Source organism: Mesoplodon densirostris, chromosome 3 (genome assembly GCF_025265405.1).
Source record: "Mesoplodon densirostris isolate mMesDen1 chromosome 3, mMesDen1 primary haplotype, whole genome shotgun sequence".
Lineage (NCBI taxonomy): Eukaryota > Metazoa > Chordata > Mammalia > Artiodactyla > Ziphiidae > Mesoplodon > Mesoplodon densirostris.
The window spans coordinates 148,764,605-148,774,508 of NC_082663.1; the positions used below are offsets into that span (position 1 = coordinate 148,764,605).

Here is a 9,904-nt window from a genome sequence, read left to right on the forward strand (position 1 = left end):
GTCTCCTCAGAGTGGTCTGGGTGCCCCTGGGATGATGTCAGGGAGACGATGGTAGAACCTCAGGAGGCAATGGGACGGGCACCTCATGAAGAAGCGAGCTATCGTCCCTGGAGGTGGGTAAGGCGGGCTGAGTCTCCCAAGCACCGCTGTGGTTGCTTCCAGAGTCCCCGACTCCACTGTTTTATTCCCAGAATTGTCCTATAGAGGGCGGCAGAGGCCAGAGATGGAAGACAAGCTGCTCCCCGCCCCCATTCCATTTTCTCCCAGGTCTCGGAAAAGCTGTTGCTGAGCCTGTTGTGGGCTCAGGCAAATCCTTTCCCTCCTCAGGCCTCAGTTTCTCCATCTTTCACTCAAGGAACACAGTCCCTGCCTCACTTCCTGCTCAGGGAAAGCTCTGTCAAGTTTAGCAGTGAAATGCAGGGGGGAGCTAAGGGATTGGTTATTCCCATTCTGCACTGTGTTCATGTAATTCAAGGCAAATAATAGTAATAAAGTAACAGTAACCACAGTAGTCATTAACATTTGTTGATTGTTATTTATTGAATCCTTACTTTCTAAAAGAGATATTTCTATCTGCCCCATTTTTCTGATGAGGAGACTGAGGCACAGAGCAGTTAAAGGACAAGGTTCTGGACTCTCCTGGTGGAGCAGTGGTTAGGAATCTGCCTGCCAATGCAGGGGACATGGGTTTGATGCCTGGTCCGGGAAGATCCCACATGCCGCGGAGCAACTAAGCCCGTGCGCCACAACTACTGAGCCTGTGCTCTAGCGCCCTCGAGCCACAACTACTGAGCCCACGTGCCACAACTACTGAAGCCCATGCGCCTAGAGCCCGTGCTCCGCAACAAGAAAAGCCACCGCAATGAGAAGCCTGTGCACCGCAATGAAGGGTAGCTCCCGCTCACCGCAACTAGAGAAAGCCCGCGTGCAGCAAAGAAGACCCAACGCAGCCAAAAATAAATAAATTTTAAAAATGAATAAATAAATAAATTTTTAAAAAGGACAATGTCCCGGGACTTCCCTGGTGGTCCAGACTCCAAGCTCCCAATGCAGGGGGCCCAGGTTCGATCCCTAGTCGGGGAACTAGATCCCTCATACATGCTGCAACTAAGAAGTCTGCATGCTGCAACTAAGAAGCCCATGCCACAACTAAAAGATCCGGCATGCTGCAACTAAAAGATCCTGCATGCCGCAACGAAGATCCCTCATGCTGCAACTAAGACCCGGCACAGCCAAAAATAAATAAATAAATATTTTAGAAAAAAAAATAAAAGGACAATGTTCCCAGATGGTAAGTGGAAGTTCTGGGATTCGAAACTGGCAGGCTGAGTCCAGAGCCCTGAGGTCCCTGTACTACATCAAGGCTCTTTCAGCAACAGGGAGCTTTAGGAGGGTGCAACAGGGCATGGTGGGGACTGGAAAATGAGGACTAGATTCTGCCGTCCTTGGCTGTTTGCCCTCCCACTTCCCTCGGGGTAAAATCCCAAGTTCTCCCAAAGGCCCACAAGGCCCTGCAAGACCTACTCCCTTCACCTCCCTGCCCTCACCTCCTCCCTCACTCAGCAGCAATCACACAGGGCTCACTGTTTCTCCAACACATCAGGCACGGTCCTGCCTCAGGGCCTTTGCACTGGCTGTTCCCTCAACGTGGAACACTTTTTCCTCCGATATCCCTATTTCTCTCCTTCACTTCTTTCGAAAATACTCAAATGTTACCTTCTCAGTGAAGAAGCTTTCCCTGACCATTCTATTAAGAACTGCAACCACCAAAAACGGCTTTCCCACTTCCCCTTCCCTGCTTCATTACTGTCCGACATACAGTATACCTTACTTATGTATTATGTTCATTGTCTTCACCACTCCTATCTCAGCTTTGAAAGGCAAGGAGTTTTTGGTCTGTTTTATTCACTACTGTATCCTTGGCATCTAGGACAGCATCTAGCACACAGGCATTCGATGAGTTATTTGTTGAATGAACGCCCTAAATAAAAGTAGCAGTATTTAAACAATTAAAAACCCCATCAGGAAATTAAAACACTCCTGTGGGCCGATTGTGGCCAGCGGGAAGCCAGTCTCAGAGCCCCAAGTGGATTACTGAACATTTCCGGTTCCCGCAAAAGGCTCAGAGGTATTTACGGGACCCGAGGCCCCACCCACTGTTAGGCTCCGCCCAACTGCGTCGACGCGCATACAATGGCGTCACTTGGAGCGACCCACGCATGCGCATTTCACCAGTAGACCGGGGAAGACACACGCGCGACCCGGAAGGCCTCGCCGCAACACTCCAAAGCGGGCGTGAGGGGGGCCAATGGCGGAGGGAGCGGTGGAAGCCCCAGCAGAGAGTGGTGGTGGTGGCGGCCCAGGAGCCATCGAGCCGGAACGGGGAGTAGCGTCCATTAAACTTCAGTGAGTCGCTGGGTCGGGGGAGCAGCTCACGGAGCCTTCCCGGCACCCGTAGCGCGGCCCGAACGGCGCATGCCGGGAGCTGGGGCAGCGGCCCAGCGTGGGAAGCTCGCAGGCTCTTCTGTTTGGGCCCTTCCTCCGCTCGCAGGGCCAGCGAGCTCCCGGGGTCACGCACGTTGGCGACTGTCACATGTGCGAAAGATACCGCGGTCCATGCTGGGGTGGGCGGGGTTTGAGGCGGAGGCCGCAGTGCATGCTGGGGAGTGTAGTCCCAGCATATGGCGGGAACAGCCAAGTGCACTTCAGGCCAGCCGCAGTTACAGGCAGGGAATTGTGTCTGAAGTGAGTGCCGGGGGGCATGCTGGGGCTTGTAGGGCTGAAGGGCATGCTAGGAAATGTGGCGGTTGTGGACCCGTTGCAAGGCATGCGGGAACATGTAGTTTCCTTTAGCCTAACATAGTTGGGGACGTTCACACCTCACACCTGTACTTCCTCAGTCTGAGCACTGGGGACCCAGGAACAAAATACGTCCTCCCTGGGATTTCCCTGGTGGTCCAGTGGTAAAGAATCCGCCTTCCGATGTAGGGGACGCGGGCTCCATCCCTGGTGGAGGAACTAAGATCCCACTTGCTGGGGGTCAACTAAGCCCGCGTGCCACAACCACTGAACTCGTGTGCTGCAAACTGCAGAGCCCATGCGCCCTGGAGTCCGTGTGACACAACTAGAGAGAGAGAAAAGCCGCACGCCACAACTAGAGAGAAGCCTGCGCTCCACAATGAAGACCGCGCGTGCAGCAACTAAGACCCGACGCAGCCAAAAAATAATAATAAGGAAAATAAGCAAAATAGGTCCTCCCTGTGGCCTTGAGGTGCTCCTAGGCTGGCGGCTGGCTAGTTCTAAGTAGTGAGCACCCCATCAGTAGAAGCGTGTAATCAGGGACAAGTGTTCTCAGTCCCTTTCCCCAGCGTTCATTGAATCTGAGCTCAGGGGAGGGACTTCTTCCACAAGCCCTGCTTTCCCCTGCCCCTCTGCTGGCAGATACCTAACCACCAAGGAGCACTTCCACGAATTCCTGGAAGCCAAAGGGCAGGAGAAGCCCAGCCAGGAAACCAAGGCTGGAGACCCTGCTGGCAATGACCTGGCTGAGCCTGAGGCCAAGCGGATCCGGCTGGAGGATGGGCAGACAGAGGACAGGCAGACAGAGGAGGCTGTTGAGCTTGAGGAGCAGCCACAGGCTCAGAAGAGGGCCCGGGGTCAGAACAAATGCCGGCCCCATGTGAAGCCCACCCACTATGACAAGAACAGGCTCTGCCCCTCCCTGGTCCAGGTGAGTGTCATTGTCCCCAGAAAGTCCCAGAGGCCTTAAGTGTGAGCCTCTCTGCCCCCCATTCAACCTGCATGACGTTATGATGTAAGTATCGTTATTGTTCCCGTCTTCCAGGTGAAGAAACTGGTTTGGTGAGGTTACTGACTTGTCTGAGGACACACAGTTAGGAGGGGAGAGAGAGCTGAGGTTCAAGCCCAGGCTGCCTGGCTGCCTCAGCATCTCCCTGTCCTCCCTCATTGCCTCCCTGTTTCCCTGCAGGAATCCGCCGCTAAGTGTTTCTATGGTGACCGCTGCCGCTTCCTGCACGATGTGGGCCGCTACCTGGAGACCAAGCCAGCTGACCTGGGCCCCCACTGTGTGCTCTTTGAGACCTTCGGCAGGTGCCCCTATGGTGTGACCTGCCGCTTTGCTGGGGCCCATCTGGGGCCCGAGGGCCAGAATCTGGTGAAGGAGGGGTTGGTCCAGGCCCCGCCCATCCGCAATGGCCTGGACAAGGTCCTGCAGCAGCAACTGCGAAAGCGCAAGATCCACTTCAAGCGTGCAGAGCAGGCCCTGCGCCAGCTGAGCAAGGGCCAGCTGCCAGGCCCCACTCCTGAAGCCACTGTCCCCGAGGTCATGGAGGCTGAGGGTGCCCCAGGGCAGGACAACTGTGATGCCCAGCAGGCCCCCCAGGGGCCGGGCACCGTTACCCCTCCCAGGGGCCCTTTAAAGACCTGCGGGCCCCTGACAGATGAGGATGTAGTCAGGTTGCAGCCCTGTGAGAAGAAGCGGGTACGTGTCATGGGCTTCCTGCAGAGGACACTAGCAATGTTGGGGGCAAATAGAGCTGGACACTCACTCCCAGCTCTGGAGGGTCTGGGCTATGGCAGAGGGGGGCACTGGGAAAGGCTTCCTGGAGGAGAAGGCATTGGGACTGGGGTTTTGACGGTTGAGTAGAAGTCTCTAGTGGAGGAGAACATGGAGAAAAGAACATTCCTGGTGGAGGGGTTGGTTGGCCTGTGCAGAGGCACGGCGGTGAAAGGGAGCCAGGCTGATTGGGGCAGGACAAAGCGTGTGGGGCAAAGACTGGGGAGGCTTGAGGCTTGAGAGGCCTTGAAAGCCAGGTTGGAGGGTGGAGGTTCATTGTGCATTTTCTTTCCCACCAGCTGGACATCAGTGGCAAACTGTACCTTGCCCCCCTCACCACGGTAGGACCCACAGTGAGGTGGGCCGGGAGCTGGCAGCGTGGTCATCCCAGCAGTACCCACTGGCTCCCCGCCCTGGGGGCTTGGGGCCTGGGCGGGTGTCTGGGGTCCCTGCCTGCCGTGCCCTCACATGTGAATCTGTCCCCTGCTGTCGCCAGTGTGGGAACCTGCCCTTCCGGCGGGTCTGTAAGCGCTTTGGGGCAGATGTGACGTGCGGGGAGATGGCTGTATGCATCAACCTGCTGCAGGGCCAGACGTCTGAGTGGGCCCTGCTCAAACGCCACCCCTGCGAGGATGTCTTCGGCGTCCAGGTCGGTGCGGCCCCGAGGGAGGGAGGGAGGGAGGGAGGAGGGGCTCTCAGCTGCCATGTTTCAGAGCCAGGTTCAGGTCCGGGCTCTCCTGGCTCACCTCCCAGACCCCCTGCCTCAGCCACAGGCCAGGTGCCAGCCTGATGCACGTCAAGTAGCTGCTGGCCTTGGCACAGGGCCAGGCAGGGAAGTCCCCTCACGCCCTGCCCGGCCACCCGACACAGCTTGAGGGCTCCTTCCCCGACACCATGACCAAGTGTGCCGAGCTGCTGAACCGCACCATCGAGGTGGATTTCGTGGACATCAACGTCGGCTGCCCCATCGACCTCGTGTACAAAAAGGTACCAGCCGCTCAACCCTGGCGCCCCACGAAGGGCAGAATGTGGGTGGGCGGAGTCCCTGGGGAACCTGCGGGGGCCTGTGGGCCTCGCTTTCCCCATCTGTACAGCGAGGACAGCAGGGGGTGTCGGGCCCAGCCAGGGTCACACGTTCCTAAGCCCAAGCCGCCCGTCTCTCCCAGGGCGGGGGCTGCGCCCTCATGAACCGCTCAACCAAGTTCCAGCAGATCGTCCGCGGCATGAACCAGGTACAGCCCGAGACACCCTCCCCCACGACCATCCCCTGCGGCCTGACCCCAGGCCCCACCAACCACACCCGCGCCCACAGGTGCTGGACGTGCCGCTGACCGTGAAGCTCCGAACAGGTGTCCACGAGCGCGCGAATCTGGCCCACCGGCTGCTGCCTGAGCTGCGGGACTGGGGGGCCGCGCTGGTCACGGTGGGTCTCGGGGCGCAGCGGGTGTTGGGACCCCCGAGGCGCATCCCTTTCTAACCATTCCTCCCTTCCTGCTCCTCCCTCCTGGTCTTTGGCTCTCCCTCCATCTCTATCTCCGCCTGTCTGTCTGTCTCTCTCTCTCAGTCTGTCTCTCCCGGGCTCTCTGGGTCTTTCTCTCTCTCTGTCTCTGTCTGATTCTCCGCCCCCTGCCCCTCCCTCCCTCCCTACCTGGCTGCCTCTCCTCCAGCTCCACGGCCGCTCGCGAGAGCAGCGCTACACCAAGCTGGCCGACTGGCACTACATCGAGCAGTGCGTGACAGCAGCCAGCCCCATGCCCCTTTTCGGTGGGTCCCCTGCCACCAGAGGCCACGCACCGGGGCCCACCCCTCACCAGGGCCCCCTCGTGCCCCGATGGGGAATGCTGCTGGGCTGACAAGAACTCCCGAAGCCCCGGCATCCCCCTGCACGCAGCTCCCTGAGGCCCCAGTCTCTGTCCCTCAGGAAACGGGGACATCTTGTCATACGAGGACGCCAACCGCGCCATGCAGACTGGCGTCGCTGGGATCATGATCGCCCGGTAAGTGTGCCCGGGGCGGGGATACAAAGAACCAGCCAGGGCTGCCCCTGAGCGCCCAGCCTGCAGCTCGGGGAAGGTGAGGGCGCGTCTGAGTTTGTGCCCAACGCCGGTGCCCCCAGCCCGCCTGCCCACCCCCTGCTCTGTTATTCCCCGGGCAGGGAGATGTCAGAGGTGGCTGCTTATGGGGCCGGGGTGAAGGGTACTGGAACTTTCTGTAGCTGTGGGCTCAGGGCTGTGGCTTGGAACTCTTGGGCTTTGCAGGTTGTGTGAGCATGGCCGGGAGGTTGGGGACCATGGGTTTGGGGGCTGGGGTTCCGCCACCTGCCTGCTGACCACCGCCCGCCTGCAGCGGCGCCCTGCTCAAGCCGTGGCTGTTCACGGAGATCAAGGAGCAGCGGCATTGGGACATCTCGTCGTCTGAGCGCCTGGACATCCTGCGGGACTTCGCACACTACGGCCTGGAGCACTGGGGCTCGGACACGCAGGGCGTGGAGAAGACACGCCGCTTCCTCCTTGAGTGGCTCTCCTTCCTGTGCAGGTGGGATCGGGGTGGTGGGGCGGGGTGTCTTGGGGAGGCCCGGCCCAACCCCGTTACCGCCGCCTGCCCCCCGTCTGTAGGTACGTGCCCGTTGGCCTGCTGGAGCGGCTCCCGCAGAGGATCAACGAGCGGCCGCCCTACTACCTGGGCCGCGACTACCTGGAGACGCTCATGGCCAGCCAGAAGGCGGCCGACTGGATCCGCATCAGGTGCCCGGGAACCGCCGAGGCCCTGGGAGATAGTGCAACAGGGAGCCAGCGGGTGTGGGGCCAGCTGGGCCGGGGGCCACCCTGCCCCAGGCCTGACCCTGCTCCCGCCCTCCTCACAGCGAGATGCTGCTGGGACCGGTGCCACCCAATTTCGTCTTCCTGCCCAAGCACAAGGCCAACGCCTACAAGTAGCTGCAGGGGCGGGCGGGGGTGTCTGAGCACCCAGCGGGCTCCCCGATAAATGAGAAGGCAATAAATTTTATTCTTTTAAAACCCAGGCCCTTTTGTGACCCTGAGGCTGTCTCATGCTGCCCGCCCCCCACCCCGCCCCAGCTTTCCCCCACCATCCCCATCCCCGCAGCTCCCTCCTTCCTCACTCATTCACCAGCCCCATACTGGCCACTGCTGGTGCCCAAAGGCCTTGACCACAAACAAGCCACCATAGCTCATGAGATGGGGCCTTGGCCTGTGTGGATGTGGATCAGGGCGGGCTGCCTGAAGGAAGGGGCCTTGGAGCTGTCAGGCAGGCATTGCTGGCAGAGGTGGGAGGCGGAAGGCGGCAGACCGGGCCCAGTGTCCACCATGCTCTCTGTGACGCCCATCTCTGGCTGCCTTGGTTTCCCATCTGCCCCTGCCTGCCCCGCCCCTCCCCCCCCACTTACTCGGAACCCTGACCAGTGGGCGGGCCACAGCCTGTGCCTGGAGTAACCGTAGAAACAGAACTACACAGGACAGTGAGCCTCCTCTCTGGGTGGGCTGCCTGTGCTCCCAACTGCTGCCCTCCTGGCCAGGCCCCCGCCTCCCCATGCAGCACCCCAAACCCTTCTACGCACCCGCCGCTCCCCAAGAAGCCTTCAGTCCCTGGAGCCTGGACGCCACCAAAGGGCCCGGCAGCCAGCCTGCTTCCGCCTGCACAGAGCCTCTTCCCACTGCGGGTACGAGGCTTGGGGGCGCCCATCGGGGCAGGGACCAGGGCTCTGCCCGCCAGCCTCAGGACCCCACCCAGCTGCCTGTTTTTGTCCACAGGTTCCTCCAACGTCTATCACCCCCCAAACCTGGAGAAAGAGGTGTTTCCAGCTCCTCCAGCAGGTACCGGCCTCCCACCAACCTTTGATGACCGGGGAGTGGGCAGGGGCATCTTGCTCCCACCCTTGACCCTAGATGGCTCCCTCCTCCGAAGGCAAGGCCCGAATCCCTGTCCCCCAAAGAGACCCCTGGACCAAGGTCTGTGTCCCTCATCCCCTAGATGGGGCCATGAAGGCCAAGCCTATGTTTCTTGTTCCCCAAACAGGTCTCCCAAAGGCAGGCCGGTGTCCCCAGCCCCCCAGATGGGCCCCCAAAGCAAGGCCTGGGGCCCCTGACCTCTAGAGAGGGCCCCAAAGGCAAAGCCTATGTCCCTGTTCCCCAAATGGACCCCAAAATTGGTCCGTGTTCTCCATGCCCCAGACGTGCCCCACAGTTTGGACCCCGTCCACCCCAGGCGGGTCCCAGAACTGCCCCTCTCAGGGCCGCCCTCCCTGGCCACAGGTTTCCAGATGGCGCCCTGCGGCTGCTTCTTTGACCCCCGCGTCTACCGAATCGAGTGGGCCACCACCGACTTTGGCCAGTCGTCCCTGTACAAGCTGGCGGCTGGGGGCCCCGCCTCGCCAGGCACCTACTTCCCCGAGGCACAGCACTGCCTCAGGGCCCCGGTGCCACCCCCGCTGCCCCCACTGTTCCGCCACTACCAGCCGCCCCCCGCGGGGCCCTGGTACCGCATGCCCTGCTTCGAGTCCAAGGGAGCCGGGGCCGAGGCCCTGGGCTTCGTAGGGGACAGAGGGCCCCCCGCCTTCGCGGAGCTGCCCCCCGCCTTGATCAAGCAAGGCCTGGCTCCCCCGCTGCCCCCAAAGGAGAGCAAGCTGCCCCTGCTGCTCACCACGCTGCCCGCCGAGGCCACGCTGCCCCCTGGCGCCTATGGCCCTCTCAAGGGCCACCTGACCTGGCTGGATGGGCCCGGTGAGCCCTTGACCTTCGCCTTCAAGGAACCGCCCCCTGGCGCCGGGCCCGGCCCGCTGTACCCACCGGGCCCCACCAAGCCCAAGGCGGTCCCGCTGAGGGCAGGCGAGGCCAGGACCCCTGAGGTGGCCAGGGCCTTCAGGACGCCCAAGAAGGTGATGCTCGAGGACACGATGAAGCTCTTTGACGGCCTGCCGGGTGGCGCCGAGCCCGCTGGGGCCCCGTGCAAGCCCCCTGGGCCCGCCCTGCCCGACAGCGGGGGCGGCAGGGACTCGTCCAGCGACATCCGCTCGCTGCACCTGCCCGACGAGCTGCAGTCCTCGGACTACAGCGTGCCCGAGGTCCTAGATACCGTGTCCGACATGGACTACTTCTACAACTTCAAGGTGCTGGACGAGGAGCCGCCGCCCCGCCCGGGGGGGGCCCCCACCGCCAAGCCCTCGGGCAAGAGGAAGGCCGGCAACCCGACTGCCAGGAAGGGGAGGCAGGGCATCAAGGGCAAGCAGGCTGCGGTGCCCACCAGCGCCAGCCCCTTGGGGCCCAGGCAGGACCTGGGAGCCGCCCCCCATTAAAGCGAATTTGAGCTGTT

The 9,904-nt window shown here is 61.2% G+C and overlaps 2 protein-coding genes across 3 annotated transcripts; both read left to right on the forward strand.

The window, feature by feature from the left end:
• The first annotated feature begins 2,245 nt into the window (after positions 1-2,245).
• On the forward strand, positions 2,246-7,597 carry DUS3L (dihydrouridine synthase 3 like). 2 transcript variants are annotated; one of them, XM_060094345.1, is made up of 13 exons: positions 2,246-2,406; positions 3,442-3,730; positions 3,989-4,501; positions 4,876-4,917; positions 5,073-5,225; positions 5,399-5,563; positions 5,743-5,808; positions 5,889-5,999; positions 6,244-6,340; positions 6,498-6,573; positions 6,923-7,111; positions 7,192-7,320; positions 7,440-7,597. In XM_060094345.1, the coding sequence occupies exons 1-13, from the start codon at positions 2,309-2,311 to the stop codon at positions 7,510-7,512; spliced, it is 2,001 nt and encodes a 666-aa protein (XP_059950328.1). In that variant the 5' UTR covers positions 2,246-2,308; the 3' UTR covers positions 7,513-7,597. The 2 variants fall into 2 exon arrangements, with proteins under 2 accessions (XP_059950328.1, XP_059950329.1); XM_060094346.1 differs by having other exon boundaries at positions 5,447-5,563.
• A 92-nt stretch (positions 7,598-7,689) lies between these two features.
• Positions 7,690-9,904, forward strand: PRR22 (proline rich 22). Its single transcript, XM_060094347.1, has 3 exons — positions 7,690-8,255; positions 8,347-8,409; positions 8,848-9,904. The coding sequence occupies exons 1-3, from the start codon at positions 8,126-8,128 to the stop codon at positions 9,885-9,887; spliced, it is 1,233 nt and encodes a 410-aa protein (XP_059950330.1). The 5' UTR covers positions 7,690-8,125; the 3' UTR covers positions 9,888-9,904.